The 20,000-nt window shown below is 40.1% G+C and overlaps 1 protein-coding gene across 1 annotated transcript in view; it reads left to right on the top strand.

Annotated features, from left to right (window-relative positions):
• Nucleotides 1-20,000, top strand: part of bmp6 (bone morphogenetic protein 6) — a 97,408-nt gene that overhangs the window by 60,667 nt on the left and 16,741 nt on the right. The window contains exons 3-4 of the mRNA XM_062021235.1: nt 7,893-8,041; nt 8,144-8,344. Of these exons, the coding sequence (XP_061877219.1) occupies nt 7,893-8,041; nt 8,144-8,344 (350 nt within the window). The remainder of the gene's footprint in view (nt 1-7,892; nt 8,042-8,143; nt 8,345-20,000) is intronic.

The following is a 20,000-nucleotide window of genomic DNA, read 5'->3' as shown; positions in this document are numbered from 1 at the left end:
ATTTAACAATATTACTTATGATATGATGCAAATGTCGTAAAATTAAGTATTTCTTCTCCTCACACTTAAACTTTATTTTAATCAAATCAGAACCGTTCTTTTTATTTTTTATTTTTTATATGGGACGGCGTGGCGAAGTTGATAGAGTGGCTGTGCCAGCAATTGGAGTGTTGCTGGTTACTGGGGTTCAATTCCCACCTTCTACCTTCCTAGTCACGTCCGTTGTGTCCTTGGGCAAGACACTTCACCCTTTGCCTCTGATGGCTGCTGGTTAGCACCTTGCATGGCAGCTCCCGCCATCAGTGTGTGAATGTGTGTGTGAATGGGTAAATGTGGAAATACTGTCAAAGCGCTTTGAGTACCTTGAAGGTAGAAAAGCGCTATACAAGTATAACCCATTTATCATTTATTATCATTTATCAAATCAGGTCTTTTCTTGCAATATTTAGACAGTTTTTTTGGTTTTCTTCTTGTATTCATGCATGCTATTTTTCCTCTATTATTACAACTTATTTCTCATCATATTGAAGTCCCTTATTTTGCAGCTGTATAGCCAGCGTCCTCACTAGTCCAAACAGTTTGGGTGCGGTCTCAAGCGCTCTGAGGCTCAAAGTGATCCAGAATGGATTGAAAAGATCTAAGAAGTCCATCTAAAGATGCTTCCAATGCATATTTGTCCTTTCTGTCCAAAGGCTTGAAGGCTATTAGGAGCTACAGTACTTATTTTCTGCATTCCTTCATCCTTACAATGGCTGCTTTGTACACGTAAAGCCTTTTATTTTCACACTTACATGGTAGATTAAAGGGCCAGTCGAGCTCTGTATTATTTTAGGAACATATTTTTTCTTTTTAACCATAGCTTTAAATGAGCCTGTTGGCCACACTCAAGGAAAGAAATAAAATTGCAAGAAAGGGTTTAAGAAAATGATGAATTAGCACAAACCTAACAATTGTGTTAAAAAAAACCCCACAACTTATGCGCTCATCCTTAATACAAGACACATCATTTAATTACAATTACATTGCACAAAAGAAATAGTCAGAACAAGTCCAGATAAAACTGGGTATAATCTAAATCTTAACATTTTGCAATCATCGAATCAGCAGGGAGCTTATTACCTTGTGAAAAAGCAGACAGGTGTTTTGGCTAACAGCAGGCGAGGAATGTGAGACGGTACAGTGCCAAATATGTGGTGTCCAATGAGCTCGGGGCAAATGTTGGTGCTCGAGGTTATGCCAGTTGGTCACACTTTGACACACTGACTTCTTCAACAAAACACTTCTGAAGATTATAAAGAAGAAACTTGACCTGTAACCTTAAAGGGGAACTGCACCTTTTGGAATTTTGTTTATCGTTCACAATCATTTTGAGAGACAAGAACACACTTGTCTTTTTTTTATTTTTTAGGATTTTAAAGATGATGAAAAGACTTGCAAGATATGGCTAATGATAATCCTTCAAAGCCCTCTAAAACAACTTTAAAACCATCCATCAACATTTTATAAACATACTGCAAGTCTATATATAATGTAGTAACAGACACGTTCATAACAATATGTTATATGTACAATATTTACCGTATTTTGGTCATTTTAAGCATTGCCGGAATTAATTTCTTTGGTGCATTGATTTCCGTTTCCATAGCAGCTCACTTCTTACTTTCGGCAACAAAAGTGTGTTCCTACTTCCGGAAACAAACATGAATGTTTTCTAATCATGGCAGACTTGGTCAAAGACAACGAAGACTACTATTTTTGGGATTCACAACCATATCTTTTTGAACCTGAATATATGGAGGATGAACTGCTGGTTATAGAAGCGAGCACGAACAGAGGGTGAAACGTTGGAGCAGATGAAAGCCGAGAGAGTGAGGTCAGCGTGAATTTGACACTGTACATGTGGAACTTGGAGCCAAGCTATTTCGACATAAATTGATTGCTTACCCAAAATCAACTGAAAATGTCCCCAGCCAGCTGGACTAAACGAACAACTGTCCATCGAGTGTGTCACTATACTGTTGATCATGATACATGCAGCACGTCATGCATGTTTTTACAACTACAGTACATACACTGTTTGGCTAGCTGTGTACAAACAAAACATGAAATGTGGGCTAATACTTTACAAATACTGTAATATGATTGTTCATGTTTTTCAGTCAGTACAGATTGTTGTCCTATCCTACTACTAACTCAAATGTGATTCGGGTGCTTACGTAGAAGCTAGCTTATCTTTTGCCGAAGCTATCTCATGGCTAATACCATAGCACGCTGATCTGTTAGTACGCTAGAAAAACAGTTCTTCTGTGTTCTCTCTTACAATAACAATGTTGCTACAGTTTGGTTATTATACTGGTTACAAAATGTAAATTAAGTATTGTTGACGATTTTTAAATGCATTTTTAAAGTTATTTAGAGAATGGATAGCTCCCATTAGCTTCATTGGTAGCCACCAAGAACGAGCTCATTTTTACATGTTAGATGGCAAAAAAAACAAAAAACAACGTTTGTCTTCTGGTCTCTCATGACTGTGAAGGAAACAAAAAAAGTACAGTTCCCCTTTAATATTGCACTACACGGGACAAGCGGTAGAACATCGATGGATGGATGGATTGAAGCCATGCAGTGCTGTTCAAAACTCACATGTTTGTTGGCCTTACAGCATATTAAAACAAATTAAAAATGATTGCCTGCATCCAAATATAATAAAGAAGGATTAGGAACACAGAATACTTTATTTTGTATTTTTTTCCCTGTATTTTGAAAAATAAAACATGTTTCAAAATATTGAAACTTAAATTGTGTAATATTTCAACCTTTTTTCAGGCTAGGGTCAATTACTTTATTAAATAATGAAATTAGTTTTGACTTTACTGTGGTAAAATTATGACTTTTTGATGATTAAGAAAACCCCCGAAAAGCAGCTGTTTGCTGAACAACATATTTTTTAAATATACAAATATCATAAAAGAGTTTAAATAAAACTTCAAACTTAATTTCAAAAGATGTAACAGATATAATTGCCTTTAATTGACTATTTAAAAGATTGCAACAGCCAGAACAATTTTTATATTTTTTAAATAGCAAATTAAAAAACACAGTTGTCAGCCCCAAAAAGTACAACATTCCTGAAATAATTTTTTGGCTATGAAATATTTATGTAATCTTTAATCAGGAAATAGTTTTAAAAAAAAGGTATGTAACCTGTATTGGCTGTGCATCTTTTTATACTCCTTTTCAGACAAATAGTAAGAATGTGATGTACTTTGATGTGACTAAACCACATGATACACCAGATGATCAAATGGAGGCCCCCTGCTGTGCTAAATTATTCTCCATGCTGAAAAAAGTTAGGATTCACGCGGGCGGCGCTCCGGCCCTGCAGGCAACTCTCGTGGCCCCCCTGCTATCCTCTCGCCAGGTGGGTGTCTACAAACACAAGACATGCAGAACACAGCGCGGGGTGTGGTGGTGGGCTAACGGGCAGAAGCACCCTAATTAATGAGCAATAAAGAGGAGCCGCTGATGCATGACTGCAGGGACATTCTCGGAACACCTGGATCATTGTCAGGCTTTGATGTGTCCTCAGGAGGACGTGTCATTACCACTGTAATGTACAGTGGGAGCACAGACCCTCTTATCACTTGGACTCTTCCAGTAAACTCTTCACTCATTTCATTGGACACGGTCCTCTATCATTTGGACAAACATGACCTCTGACCTCAAAAATAGGCCTAAAATCCTGAGAGACACACTGACATTGCATTATGCTTTCCCAGATGCATGGAAGCTGTTTGAGGTGCACGTCTATATTTAAATAGAACATTTTTTTGGGATAATTTTCCCTCTAAATTTTCTTGCTAAATTCTTTATTTTCATACTTAGATTCTAAATGTTGTTTTTCAATTCCATATTTATTATACGGTGCATCTGGAAAGTACTCACAGCACTATACTTTTTCCATATTTTATGTGACAGCCTTATTCCAAAATTAAATAAATCCTTATTTTTTTTCAAAATTCTACATAGTACAAGAGGTTTGTTCCAAAATATAAAGGAATTGTGCATTTTGTGATAAAAGCATGAAATGTGGTACACTTATAGCCAAAGGCATTCTCAAAAGATTTGGATGTGGAGCCATCATGAATTTTCAACATGGCGCCCATGGCAGCCATTTTTCAAAATGTCCGCCAGCAACAACTGTTTTCTTATGAATGATGGATTTAATATGATATTTCAGACTTATTTACCATTCATACTACTTGGTAAATGCCTTTTGGATAGTGGAACATTTACATTGAAAATTCAAAATGGCCGCCAACTGGTTAGATATGGATGATCTCTATGTTTAATTATACATTTATCTTGATGCAGAATTTGAATTGGGAACTTTGGAATTTCTAAGAATCTTCTTTCTATCTCAAAATACTCATGTTACGCAAGGGAAACCTAGGGTCTCTCACAGGGTAGACTAGTCACACTCGCCTTCACAGACACAAAGGGCTGTGCACTGTAAGTGGGATTTTTTGCACTTACACTGCCCAACACAACCCTTCTTGCATTTGCATGAGACAAGTTCATAACTTGACTGGCCTGCATCTGGTAGGCATGTCCAGAAGGGTTCATAGTCCCCCTCAGGTGAATTTGACCAGCCCCATTCGCACGGTGAAGGTAGTTCTGGTGTTGACACCAGGACTGTACCCCACACGTGCCCTCCTTGGTATACAGCTCTCTTAACATGCTCTTCTAGGGCAGCCTTGGTAGGAGGGATTGTTTGCACATTGTGCCTCTTTGCAAATAACTTCCTCCTTGCCGTATTGATTTCTGTACATGTGCTGGTTCGGTCATAGACTAAGATAACAAACCTCTCAATTGTGGCCATTACCTCCTGTGGTATGTCATCTGGGGCTGAAGACACTTTCAACAGGGCATGTGTAAGTTCTGGAAGCACAGACCATACAGCCCATGCAGTCTTTTTCCCATGGCCAACAAAGCTTGACACAGTGTCAGAACCCATCAATGCATGGAACACTGGTAGTGCACATGCTTTCTCGGGCCCGAGCCCTGCTGCAATTTCATGGGCTGCCAAATATCGAAAATTCTTACCAGTACTGAAAGCCAACCAAAGCTCATCCTCTGGTTGTAGAGTCTGAGCCACTGCCACAGCCAGCACCACAACATCAGTATCAACTGTTTGAATCATAATTTTGTGGTGGCCGTTTCTTGCTGCATGGGCTATGTGCAAAAAAAAAAAAATAGATGATAGTGTACTTGAAATTATAGATTTAATTTCAGAAATATGGCTGCCATCTTGTTGTAGGTGACCAGTGGTCACCAAGTGTGACTATTGTGGTCACCATTTCTGAGTTAGAAGGAAGCTTCTGGCCAATTGTAAAGTTCCAAATTTGAATTCTGCACAAAGAAAAGGAAATAAAAAATAATACTGGTTTGACACCGAGATCACCCATATCAGACATATTTAATGACACATTTAGATTATCCAAAAGACATTTACCAAGTACTATGTATGGTAAATAAGTCTGAAACATCATATAATATCCATCATTCATAAGCGAACAGTTGTTACTGACAGCCATTTTGAAAGATGGCTGCCATGGGCGCCATTTTAAAAATTCATGGTGGCTCCATATCCAAATCTTTTGAGAATGCCTTTGGCTATAAGTGTACCAAATTTCATGCTTTTATCACAAAATGCACGATCGTTCTGGTTACCAGCTGCACTAACACACAATAATGACAATGTGAAACTTTTTTTTTTTTGGCAAATATTCTAAAAAAACTAAGAAATCACATGTACATTTGCTTGTTGAAGACAATGCCACAAGTATGGCACACCTATCTTGGGGCAGTTTCACCCATTCCTCTTTGCAGGACCTCTCAAGCTCCATCAGGTTGGATGGGATTGGTTTTCATCCAGTATGTCTCTGTACATTGCTACATTCATCTTTCTCTCTATCCAGACTAGTCTCACAGTTCCTGTCGCTGAAAACCATCCCCACAGCATGATGCTGCCACCACCATGCTTCACTGTAGGGATGGTATTGGCCTGGTGATGAGTGGTGCCTGGTTTCCTCCAAACATGATGTCTGGCATTCCCGCCAAAGACTTCAAACTTTGTCTCATCAGACCAGAGATTTTTGTTCCTCATGGTCTGAGAGTTTTTCAGATGCATTTTGGCAAACTCCAGGTGGGCTGCCATGTGCCTTTTTCTAAGTAATGACATCTGTCTGGCCACTATACCATACAGGCCTGATTGGTGGTTTGCTGCAGAGATGGTTGTCCTTCTGGAAGGTTCTCCTCTCTCCACAGAAGAATGCTGTAGCTCTGACCATCAGGTTCTTGGTCACCTTCCTGACTAGGGCCTCAGTTTAGATGGCACTTCAGCTCTAGTAAGAGTCTTGGTGGTTCCATCTTCTACTATGTATGGATGATGGAGGCCACTGTGCTCATTGGGACTTTCAAGGCAGCAGATTTTTTTCTGTATCCTTCCCCAGATTTGTGTCTTTAGACTTTTCTGTCTCGGAGGTCTGCAGACAATTTTTTAAACTTAATGCTTGGTTTGTGCTCTGCCATGCACTGTCAAGTGTGGGACCGTATACACTATATTGCCAAAAGTATTTGGCCACCCATCCAAATGATCAGAATCAGGTGTCCTAATCACTTGGCCCGGCCAGAGGTGTATAAAATCAAGCACTTAGGCATGGAGACTGTTTCCACAAACATTTGTGAAAGAATGGGCCGCTTTCCAGCGTGGAACTGTCATAAAATGCCACCTGTGCAACACATCCAGTCGTGAAATTTTCATCGCTCCTAAATATTCCAAAGTCAACTGTCGGCTTTATTATAAGTTTCCTCATTTCCCAATCGTTTATTGAGTGTTGTTAAAAGAAAAGGCCATGTAACACAGTGGTGAACATGCCCTTTCCCAACTACTTTGACACGTGTTGCAGCCATGAATTTCTAAGTTAATTATTATTTGCAAAAAAAAAAAAAACGTTTATGAGTTAGAACATCAAATATCTTGTCTTTGTAGTGCATTCAATTGAATATGGGTGGAAAAGGATTTGCAAATCACTGTATTCCGTTTATATTTACATCTAACACAATTTCCCAACTCATATGGTAACGGGGTTTGTATATATGTTCTTGTTCAATTTGTATATTTGCTTAAATTCTACATTTTCATGCTTTAATGTTATGTTGCTTGAATTTTACATTTTCTTCCTCAAATTATTTATGTTCACACATTCTTTCTTTTCTTGCTTGAATTCTATATTCTTTTTGATTAATTTCTATATTGTCTTGCTTAAATTCAAAATGTTCTTACATTTTATATGTTCTTCAAATTCTGTATTTTGGTGCACTAATTCTATATTTTTATTAAATTCTATATTTTGTTGATTGAATTTTGCTTAAATTTGATATTTTTTCTTTAAAATTCTGTATTTTCTTGCTCAAATGTTGTAGTTTTTATTAAATTCTGTATTTTCTTTTTTGAGTGCTATATTTTCTTAAATTCAATATTTTCTTTCATAAATTCTATATTTTCTTTCATAAATTCTATATATTTCTTTCATAAATTCTATATATTTCTTTCATAAATTCTATATTTTCTTGCTAAAATGATATATTTTCTTGAATTTTATATTTTCTTTCTTGAATTCTATATTTTTACTAGAATTCTATATTTTTTTGCTTTAATGCAATACTTATTTTGATCAGATTTTTTTCTTGGCTAGGGTGTCTGAATATATATTTATTTTTGAATAAAACGTTATAATTCAAGTGCTTTCAGGTGTAACTTGTTTTTCCATCATCATTGCTAGTGAGTGTAATTGAAAAGAGCGTCTTTATGACTTCTTGTGTCCCAGAGAAGCTGACTTGTTCCTCCTGGAGTCTCGCTGGCTGTGGGCGCAGGAAGAAGGCTGGCTGGAGTTTGACATCACGGCCACAAGTAACCTTTGGGTGATGAGTCCGCTGCACAACTTAGGCCTGCAGGTCAGCGTGGAGACCAGCAGCGGTAAGATATGATAACTGTATGAACTATACAACACTCATCCACTGTTGTCCATGCATTGATTCTTTGTAAACACATATTTGGAATGTTTCCCCACAAAAACAGGACAAGGCATCAGCCCCAAAGACGCCGGGCTGATCGGGCGTGACGGCGCTCTGGAGAAGCAGCCCTTCATGGTGGCGTTCTTCAAGGTCAGCGATGTGCACATCCGCACAACCCGCTCCGCCGGTGGCAAGCGCCAGCGCCAGCAGAACCGCAACCGATCCACGCAGACGCAGGAGGCGTCCAGAGGGCCCGGCCAAGCAGGTCAGTCTGATGGCCGCCGTGCGACCTCATCACGTAGCGTGACCCACATCAAGTCACAAAGGCGACACCACAACGCGCCTCGCTACATCCTCACATGACTCATCACTTCTTGACTTTAGAACGCCTTTTTGTTTGGAAAATTGATCCACCTGAAGTGTTTTTATATGAAAAAAACACTGCAGTGTCCTACATACCGCCAAAAACTATTTCCTTTTAAGACTGCACAATGTCAATAGAAATGTAGCTGACACAGCAACATCTGTCAACAGTATTACATAATAAATGGTACACAAACACCCCCCCTAAAATAGGTTATACATTAATTTCACATTATTACTACTTCTACTGCTAATACAACTACTATTACCAGTATTGATAATACTACCACTGTTAATACTACAACTACCAATAATACTAATGCTACTACTACTACTAAAACTACAACTCCAATACTAAATGTTACTACTTATGCTAATACCATTACAGTACTAATAATACTAATACTTATGCTACAACTACTTTTAACTACTACTAATGCTAATACTAATGACAATGTTCTTAATTATACTAATGGTAATAATGATACACCTACTATTAACAACTACAGTACCAGTGTTGGGTTAGTTATTGAAAACCAGTAACTAGTTACAGTTACTAGTTACTTTATTTCTAAAGTAACTCAGTTACTAACTCAGTTACTTACACCAAAAAGTAATGTGTTACTGTGAAAAGTAACTATTTAGTTACTTCTTCTACTTTTTTTTTTTAAGCTCCCATTAATGCCCTTTTAGCCTTCATGTCAGTACTGTTATTGCACTGGAGAATAATACAATGTGTTGATCAACTTGACATGCATTTGCATCACTGAACTCTGCTAAGCAATGTGCTCTACATACAACACACAAAGACAAAGATATGTTTCAAAGGGCCAATTTATTTCAGGCCAGAACAAATTGACAAAACTATTTTAAATAGCTGCAACATAACATACATAAGTAACAAACAGCATAATAACAATATAGCTGTAAACCTGGCTTCACCTAAGGAAGGCACACGTGACATACACAAAGCCTAACCAGGCAGATTTGAATAGTTGTTTTGGGCAGTAGACGGGATCTTTGATCAAAGAGACAGCTTACATTTAACTAAAATGTTATTTTCTTTGTGCTCAACAAAAGAAGTGAGAATATCTCATACTTGCCAACCCTCCCGAATTTCAGTGCCTCTCTCTGGGACAACCATTCTCCCAAATTTCTCCCGATTTCCAGCCGGACTTGAGGCACACCCCCTCCAGGTCCGTGCGGACCTGAGTGAGGACAGCCTGTCGTCACGTCTGCTTGGCCAACCAAAAAGTAACCACAGAACACTATACCGTATAGTCGTATAGTGTTGTGTGGTTACTTTTTGGTTGGCCAACGGTTTACGTTGTATTGCGCACCCCCCCCCCTCACACTCACCTCCCCTCCCCTTCCCACACCCAGACACACACAGAGCGCAGAGGAATAATCAGAAGCACGTCACTGCAACTCTCCAATAAAACACACTCAGATCTTCTGTTTCTAGCCGATACTACATAAAAAATAACGTAAAATAACGCAGTAACGCATCATGTAGTAACGGTAACTGAGTTACTGAATATAAAAAATAACGCGTTAGATTACTAGTTACCGCCGAAACTAACGGCGTTACAGTAACGTGTTACTTTGTAACGCGTTAGTCCCAACACTGTACAGTACTAATAATACTTATGCGAATGCAACTACAGTACTACTACTAACAATGCGACGACTAATAAAACTACTACTTATGCTAATGTTACTACTAATAATACTAATACTAATGCAACTGCAGTACTAATAGTACTAATGCTACGACTACTTCTATTATTGCTAATGTTAATAATTTGACTACTAATGCTACTACTAATAATACTATTGCTATTATAACTACAATACTAATAATACTAATGCTAAGACTACTAATATTATTGCTAATGTTAATCATTTGACTACTAATGCTACTACGACTGCTAATGCTACGACTAGTAATATTAATGCAAATGCTAACACCACGATTGCTAATGCTACTACGACTGGTAATGCTTTGACTACTCATATCGCTAATGCTACGACTACTAATATTAACGCGACTGCTAATGCTACGACTACTAATGTTAACGCAAATGCTAATACTACGATTCATAATGCTACGACTACTAAAGCTAATGCTACGACTACTAATAATGCTAATGCTACTACTACGACTACCAATATTAATGCTATGAATGCTACTGCTACTACTACAGTAGAATTAGTAGTACTAATACTACTACGACTACTAATACGAATATTAATGCTATGACAATTTGTAAAACTAATGCTACTACTACTGCTGCACCTACTAATACCAATGCTATAACAATGCTGATGCACTGTAGAACACAATACAAAACACAAGAACCACAAAACCAATATTATAAAAGATACTTTTATTGGAACTGATCAATTAACAATAAAATCACTACTTTGTATTAAACATAAAATACATGATGTAACCAAAGAACCAGAACTCGTGACACAATTTGTCTGTACACATCAAACGAACCGCTCTGTATTGAATATAAAAAACAGTTTCTGCCAAGATGGCGGCATGTACAACATACAATTACATGCATACAATACATACTACAAATAAATAATACAGTAAATAATTGCAGAAAAAGCAGAATGTCTTCTTATGAGTGGAACGTAACAATCCCAGCAGTACCTATAGACGGCCACTCGGTGACAGTGTGGACCTGAAAAACCTTCCATTGCGTGTCTAGTTTTACTATATTGTAGTTATATTACAGTGTTGAATGGCAGCAATATAAAAGAGTTGCAACACGACTTTACGGTAATAAAGTTGCCAAATCTGCCCCAACAAGGACAAGCCGTATGCGGCGCTTTGGACTTTACATAACCCGGAACATCAAGAGCCCTCCGCTTTGCCACTCGGGACGCAGGCGAGTGTAAATATTTAGATCTGACACAGGAAGTGAGGAGCCCCCCCCCACCCCCTCACACACACACACACACACACACACACACACACACACACACACACACACACACACACACACACACACACACACACACACACACTTACCCCACCCTCCCAACTACCCTTGTGTCTGCAGGATGGGAGGATGGGCGTGGGGTGGAGGAGGGCACGTGCTTTTAATACGCCGTCACTCACTCGTGCTTATGGCATCGTATACTTATGGCGTCAAAGGTGCAACTTCCTTTATGTTATTACGGAGTGTTATTTGTAGAATTTGGGGGAAATTGGTGCTGTATTTAGTTTATGTTGTAATAATATAAGGTCGTAGCAGCAAAATCATCATATCGTGCTAAATGTCTTCCAGATGACACAAGCGCTAACATTTGTGCCAAACACATTAGTGCAGCTTTGGACATGATTGTGTGTGTGATCAGTGATCATCAGTTTAAAGACGACGCTCTTGCTAAGCAGACAATCTGCAGTCCAGTCGCTTGTTTGCTAGCCTTGATCTGAAAGGACATTAAGTACAGCATTGGCACACTCCTGTCCTATATGACCAAAAACAGCACAGCACTCATGTCATATAGAGGATCTTTGACTAGGGTTTTTGCAACAGATGACTGAAATCAGCACAGCACTCATGTCATATACAGGATCTTTGACTAGGGTGTTTGCAATAGATGACCAAAACAGCACAGCACTCATGTCATATAGAGTAGCATCTTTGACTTGGGTTTTTGCAACAGATGACCAAAAATATCACAACACTTATGTTATAAAGAGGATCTGTGACTTGGGTTTTTGCAACAGATGACCAAAAACAGCACAGCACTCATGTCATATAGAGGATCTTTGACTAGGGTTTTTGCAACAATTCACCAAAAACAGCACAGCACTCATGTCATAAAGAGGATCTTTGACTAGGGGTTTTGCAACAAATGACAAAAAACAGCACAACACACCATGTCATATAGACGATCTTTCACTAGGGTTTTTGCAACAGATGACCAAAAACATCACAACACTCATGTTATATAGAGGATCTTTGACTAGGGTTTTTGCAACAGATGACCAAAAACATCACAACACTCATGTTATATAGAGGATCTTTGACTAGGGTTTTTGCAACAGATGACCAAAAACAGTACAGTACTCTTTTCATGTACTCTTTGCAGCTAATTACTAACAGGACAGCACTCCTGTCATTTAGAGGATATTTGACTAGCATTGTTTTACAGCAGATTAGGAAAAAAAGCACAGCACTTCTATCGTTTAGAGGATCTTTGACTAGTGTTTTTGCAACAGCTGACCAAAAACAGCACAGCACTCCTATTATAATAGAATCTTTGATTATCTTTTTTGCAGAAGATTACCAAAAACAGCTCAGCACTCCTGTCAAATAGAGGAGGCTCTTTGACCAGCATTTGTAGCAGATAACAAAAAACAGCACAGCACTCCTGTTTTATAGAGGATCATTGACTAGCATTTACAACAGATTACCAAAATCATATAGAGAATCTTTGACTAGCCTTTGCAGCAGATTACCAACAACAGCACAGCACTCATGACATATAGAGGATCTTTGATTAGCATTTGCAACAGATTACCAAAAACTGCACAACACTCCTGACATATTGAAGACCTTCGACTATTGTTTTTTTTCCAGCAGATCACTAAAAACATCACAGTACTCCCAATATATATAGAGAATATATGACTATCTTTTTTTACAGAAGATTGCTGAAAACAGCTCTCTTGTCATATGTAGGACCTTTGACTTGCGTTTTTGTAGCAGGTTCGTAAAAATAGCAGATCACTCCTGTTATAAAAAGGACCTTTGACTAGCCTTTTTCCAACAGCGCCCCAAAAACAGTGCAGCACTCCTGTCATATAGACGATCTATGACTAGTGTGTCTGCATCAGATTACTTATAGAGGATCTTCATCCATCCATCCATTTTCTTCCGCTTATCCGAGGTCGGGTCGCGGGGGCAGCAGCCTAAGCAGGGAAGCCCAGACTTCCCTCTCCCCAGCCACTTTGTCCAGCTCCTCCCGGGGGATCCTGAGGCGTTCCCATGCCAGCCGGGAGAGATAGTCTTCCCAACGTGTCCTGGGTCTTCCCCGTGGCCTCCTACCGGTCGGATGTGCCCGAAACACCTCCCGAGGGAGGCGTTCGGGTGGCATCCTGACCAGATGCCAGAACCACCTCATCTGGCTCCTCTCGATGTGGAGGAGCAGCGGCTTTACTTTGAGCTCCTCCTGGATTACAGAGCTTCTCACCCTATCTCGCCACCCGGCGGAGGAAGCTCATTTCGGCCGCTTGTACTCGTGATCTTGTCCTTTCGGTCATAACCCAAAGCTCATGACCATAGGTGAGGATGGGAACGTAGATAGACCGGTAAATTGAGAGCTTTGCCTTCCGGCTCAGCTCCTTCTTCACCACAACGGATCGATACAGCGTCCGCATTTCTGAAGACGCCGCACCGATCCGCCTGTCGATCTCACGATCCACTCTTCCCTCACTCGTGAACAAGACTCTGAGGTACTTGAACTCCTCCACTCTGGGCAAGATCTCCTCCCCAACCCGGAGATGGCATTCCACCCTTTTCCGGGCGAGATTCTCATCCCAGTCGCTTCACACTCTGCTGCGAACCGATCCAGTGAGAGCTGAAGATCTTGGCCAGATGAAGCCATCAGGACCACATCATCTGCAAAAAGCAGAGACCTAATCCTGCAGCCGCCAAACCAGATACCCTCAACGCCCTGACTGCGCCTAAAAATTATGTCCATAAAAGTTATGAACAGAATCGGTGACAAAGGGCAGCCTTGGCGGAGTCCAACCCTCACTGGAAACGGGTCCGACTTACTGCCGGCAATGCGGACCAAGCTCTGACACTGATCGTACAGGGAGCGGACCGCCACAATCAGACAGTCCGTTACCCCTATACTCTCTGAGCACTCCCCACAGGACCTCCCGGGGTACACGGTCGAATGCCTTCTCCTAGTCCACAATGCACATGTAGACTGGTTGGGCAAACTCCCATGCACCCTCAAGGACCCTGCCAAGAGTATAGCGCTTATCCACAGTTCCACGACCAGGTCGAAAACCACACTGTTCCTCCTGAATCCGAGGTTCGACTATCCGGCGTAGCCTCCTCTCCAGCACACCTGAATAGACCTTACCGGGAAGGCTGAGGAGTGTGATCCCACGATAGTGGGAACACACCCTCCGGTTCCCCTTCTTAAAGAGAGGAACCACCATAGAGAACCATAGGAACCATAGAGGATCTTTGACCATCTTATTTGCAGTAGATTACAAACACAGCCAAGCACTACTCCTGTCATAAAGAGCAGTGGTCCCCAACCTTTTCTGCACCACGGACTAGTTTAATGTAGGCATTAGTTTTAGGGACAGGCTTTTCACTTGTGCCAGATAGATACAGCAAAAATAAGTGCATGAAAAATACAACTCACTATAACGCTGAATTAGTGGGAGCCTTGGGCTTGTTTCTTTGCAATGAAATGCAGAAGGAAATCAGCCTTAGGCTACAATCTGTCACATTTATATGTTCATTAAAGGCCTACTGAAACCCACTACTACCGACCACGCAGTCTGATAGTTTATATATCAATGATGAAATCTTAACATTGCAACACATGCCAATACGGCCGGGTTAACTTATAAAGTGCAATTTTAAATTTCCCGGGAAATATCCGGCTGAAAACGTCTCGGTATGATGACGTTTGCGCGTGACGTCACGGATTGTAGCAGACATTTTGGAACAGTACGGTGGCCAGCTTAAGTCGTCTGTTTTCATCGCAAAATTCCACAGTATTCTGGACATCTGTGTTGGTGAATCTTTTGCAATTTGTTTAATGAACAATGGAGACAGCAAAGAAGAAAGCTGTAGGTGGGATCGGTGTATTAGCGGCTGGCCACAGCAACACAACCAGGAGGACTTTGACTTGGATAGCAGACGCGCTATCCGACGCTAGCCGCCGACCGCACCGATGATCATGGTGAAGTCCTCCGTCGCGCCGTCGATCGCTGGAACGCAGGTGAGCACGGGTGGTGATGAGCAGATGAGGGCTGGCGTAGGTGGAGAGCTAATGTTTTTAGCATAGCTCTGTCGAGGTCCCGTAGCTAAGTTAGCTTCAATGGCGTCGTTAGCAACAGCATTGCTAGGCTTCGCCAGGCGGGACAGCATTAACCGTTTGGTTACAGGTCCAGGGTTTGGTTCAGTGTCTCCTGATAGTAGAAGTAATAGTAGTATTGTTGATCTTCTGTCTATCCTTCCAGTCAGGGGCTTATTTATTTTGTTTCTATCTGCATTTAAGCACGATGCTATCACGTTAGCTCCGTAGCTAAAGTGCTTCACCGATGTATTGTCGTGGAGATAAAAGTCACTGTGAATGTCCATTTCGCGTTTTCGACTCTCATTTTCAAGAGGATATAGTATCCGAGGTGGTTTAAAATACAAATCCGTGATCCACAATAGAAAAAGGAGAAAGTGTGGAATCCAATGAGCCCTTGTACCTAAGTTACGGTCAGAGCGAAAAAAGATACATCCTGGCGTCCTGCACTGCACTCTAATCCTTCACACTCACTTTCCTCATCCACAAATCTTTCATCCTCGCTCAAATTAATGGGGTAATCGTCGCTTTCTCGGTCCGTATCGCTCTCGCTGCTGGTGGGAATGATTGTAAACAATGTGCAGATGTGAGGAGCTCCACAACCTGTGACGTCACGCTACTTCCGGTACAGGCAAGTCTTTTTCATCAGCGACCAAAAGTTGCGAACTTTATCGTCGATGTTCTCTACTAAATCCTTTCAGCAAAAATATGGCAATATGCGAAATGATCAAGTATGACACATAGAATGGACCTGCTATCCCCGTTTGAATAAGAATATTTCATTTCAGTAGGCCTTTAATGTGCATTGTATCATGTCAAAAAGTTATGACAAATGGCAGTGAGGAGTTCTATTGTACATCTATAAACAAGATTATTGCTGTGTCTAGTGGGACAAGCCACAGATAAGTCGGAGAAAATGCAGTAAATTATTTAATGTTTCTCTGCGGCCCGGTAGCAAATGCGTCATGGACCGGTACCGGTCCTCAGACTGGTGGTTGGTGACCCCTGATATAGAGGACTTTGACTGGCATTTGCAGCAGATGACCAAAATCATGCAGAAGGTCTTTGACGAGCATTTTTGCAGTAGATTCTTAAAAACAGCAGATCATTCCTCTTATATCGATGACCTTTTACTATTGTTTTTTCCAGCCAGTTCTTGACAACAGCACATAGGAGGTATTCGACTTGCAAGATCCTTACAAACAGCAGAGCGCTCCTTACTTATGAACAATCTTTGACGAGTGCAGAATCATTTTAAACACTGCACTTACAACTCTCCTGTCGTAGAAAAGATCTTTGATTATATGTTTGGAAGTATGTCCTTCACAAAAGCAGTGTGCTCCTGACAAAGGATCTTTGACTGGCATTTTTGCAGGGGAGTTCTTTAAAAAAAACAGCATAGTGTTCCTGACATGTACTGTTTTTAAAAAGTGTCATATAGAAGATGTTGGACTAGTTTTTGCAGCATCTTTGTAAAAACACTCCTGTTACACCTTTGACTTGTCTTTTTGCTGTATGTCCTTAAAGGCAGCATAGAGCTCCTGTCATAGAGGATCTTTGGCTGTGTGTAGTGAGAGTGTGTAGCAATACAACAGATTTGTGTGCATTGTGTTGCTGTAGGACGCAGGCAGCTAATGTGTTGCTGCTGTTGGCTGTGAGAGGAAATGAACAACCATTCTGGGAAGGAATACGAGGTCCCAGAAGAAGGCGTGCGGCCTGTAATTAGAGCCAGCCAGTCATTAGCCGTGCAGCTAAAAGACTGACCACGCTAACAGTATCGCTTGAAGAATTATAATGACAGCACTCGGCCCAGCTGTGTTTTTTCATCCTTCTCCTCGCTGCGGCCCCGCCCCTTCTTCTTTTGTTTACCAATGCAGTAATTAGACGCGGCGCAGCTCCCTGGCAGGGTTTAATAACCTCTGCGATGAAAGACAGGAAGCAAGATAAAGTCGCAAGGAGGAGAGAAGACGTCAAGTCCTTCACAACGCACTTCCGGGTCGGACACAGTTTGTTGACATGAGACCTAATTTGCCGATTTGCAGCTAGCTTTGACGCATTTCAGTAAAAAAACAATTCGTTTGGAACAACAAATAAACTTTTTTGAAAATGAGCATTCACCGATCCTTTCTGCTCAGTCCAAGGGCCTCATGTATCAAGCTTGCGTACGCACAAAAACCTGCACGACGCCCTTTCTCACTGCAAAGTGCAGGACTAATAGACTAAAAAACTCCTTTGTCCCACACACCATCAGACTGTACAACTCCTCTCTGGGGAGGAGGGGGGTACTAGGATGACGGGGGATGCAAAACAGTAAAAAAAAAATTTTTTTTTAAGTGCAATACATTTTCATAACATGGTGACTACTGCCGTGTTTCTCTTGTTATATTCTTATTTTTACTGTTATATTTTTATTCTTATTGTTGCTTTTTATTTTTATTCTTATTGTTATATTTTAAATTTTATTTCCATTTATATCCCCATTATTTACTTTTTACTTTTTAAATTCGTTCTCAATTCTGTACACTGCTGCTGGAATTTAAATTTTCCGGAGGGAACTCTCCTGAAGGAATCAATAAAGTACTATCTATCTATCTATGTATCAAAACTGGCGATGACGTGAAAATGTGCGCTGCCACACGCCAACTTCACAGCTGTCGTACCCACATTTCTACATGGATACTTTGGCTACACACAGAGATGGTGCTACGTAACAGTTCTCATAAAAAAGTGCCAACTTTTACTCCTTCGACTAATTGATGTGCCAATCAGTGCCCCCCTCCCCCATTCATTAACAATCGTCACACTGTTAAATTTGCCTAAATAACTTTTTTTTGGGGCCTAAATCAGGGGTGCCAAACTTGTTTTCATTGAGGGCCACATTGCAGTTATGGCTGCCATCAGAGGGCCGCTTGTAACAGCGAATAATGTATGAATTTGCCTCTGGATTACATTATTAATTATATAAATTGTTTTAAGTAGACTGTCGATTTTACAGTAAAAACTTTACATATACAAAATTGTACTGTAAAATAGTGTTGTTTTTTTTTAAATAATTTTTTTTACAACATTTTACAGTAAATGGAAAAACAGTGCCACTGTTTTTTTTGGGGAGGGGGGGGGGGGATTTACGGAAAAAGCTGGCAGCTTAGTTGCAAGAACTGGTTTTTACAACATTATATTGTTAATGAAAAAACAGAACCATTTTTTTTTTAATTCTGGCAACTTAGCTGCCAGTTTTTCTACCGTAAAAACAAATGTACCATCTTTCCATCTACAGTAATACACCCTTAAAAACAACAAGCGTAGATTTTACAGTCAAAAACTGGCAGCTCAGTCAACAGAATTTTAACGCAAAAAACAGTAGTCGTTTTTTTTTTCAATTTACAGTAATATGCTGTGACAAACAACGTAAAATTGATTGTCATTTTTATTAATTTGATTGGTAGTTTGCTGTAAAGTTAAGTATTTTTATGTAGACAAAAACATGTTTGGAAAGTATGATAATATACTGTAATATTTGTTGCAATATTGGATACTATTAAAGTTTAAAATGTATGCAATTTCAAGCAGAACATATTTTTTCTGTCAAAATGAAAAAAAATCAATGACATTTAGTGAGAAAATATTAAGTACTTTATTGACACACATCATTTCCAGGTGTTTGCGGGCCAGATAAAATGATGTCGCGGGCCAGATCTGGCCACCGGGCCTTGAGTTTGACACCTGTGGCCTAAATCATCACCTCATGATGCCGGCCACCTAGCGTGTGATTTTACCCCTTTAAGATCACAGCCTATGAGAAATAAATGACTGAGGAAATTCTTTGAACATGCCTTTGTGACTTAAGCAAGATATGATAACACTTTATTTTGAAGGTGTCTCCATGAGCGTGTCATAAACGTGACATGGGATGTAACACTTTGAAGTAGCATTAATGTTCATGATCATGTTTATGACAGGCTTGTGTGCACACCTTCAAAATAAACTGTGACCAAATCTTTCTTAAGTCACAAAGGCATGTGGGGTCCGCCCACATCTGCAGTCCCTTCCATTGGCTTTAGTTTTTTCTTGCCCTGATGTGGAGTTTATGTCGTTGTGACTTTGGCAGCCCTTTGAGACACTTGTGATTAAAGGCTATATATGTAAACTTAATTGATCTTTCCTCTTCTTCACTTTCTTCCTGATTCCAAATAGATTGCGATGTAACAAAGAAATGCTTTAATACACCTTTTGAACTTACGTCCATTTTTAGTAGGAAAGCCACACAACTGTTGGTACATGAGGCCCCTGGAGCGTTTTCATTTGTTTATGAGCGAAGCGCAAAGGTAGCCATTGAACTATTTTTAACACTGAATTTACTCTGCTGTCACACAGTCTGCATTTAGATTTAGGACCTAACTTTCTGCCCGTCACGTCCAAATTTTGTGTTTTTAGAACGACGTGTAATAAGTTATTCATAGCGTTTTCCGCCTGCTTGAGTT

Source organism: Entelurus aequoreus, linkage group LG15 (assembly GCF_033978785.1).
Source record: "Entelurus aequoreus isolate RoL-2023_Sb linkage group LG15, RoL_Eaeq_v1.1, whole genome shotgun sequence".
Lineage (NCBI taxonomy): Eukaryota > Metazoa > Chordata > Actinopteri > Syngnathiformes > Syngnathidae > Entelurus > Entelurus aequoreus.
Note: the sequence above shows the minus strand (reverse complement) of the source record. Positions and strands in the feature narration are given on the sequence as shown.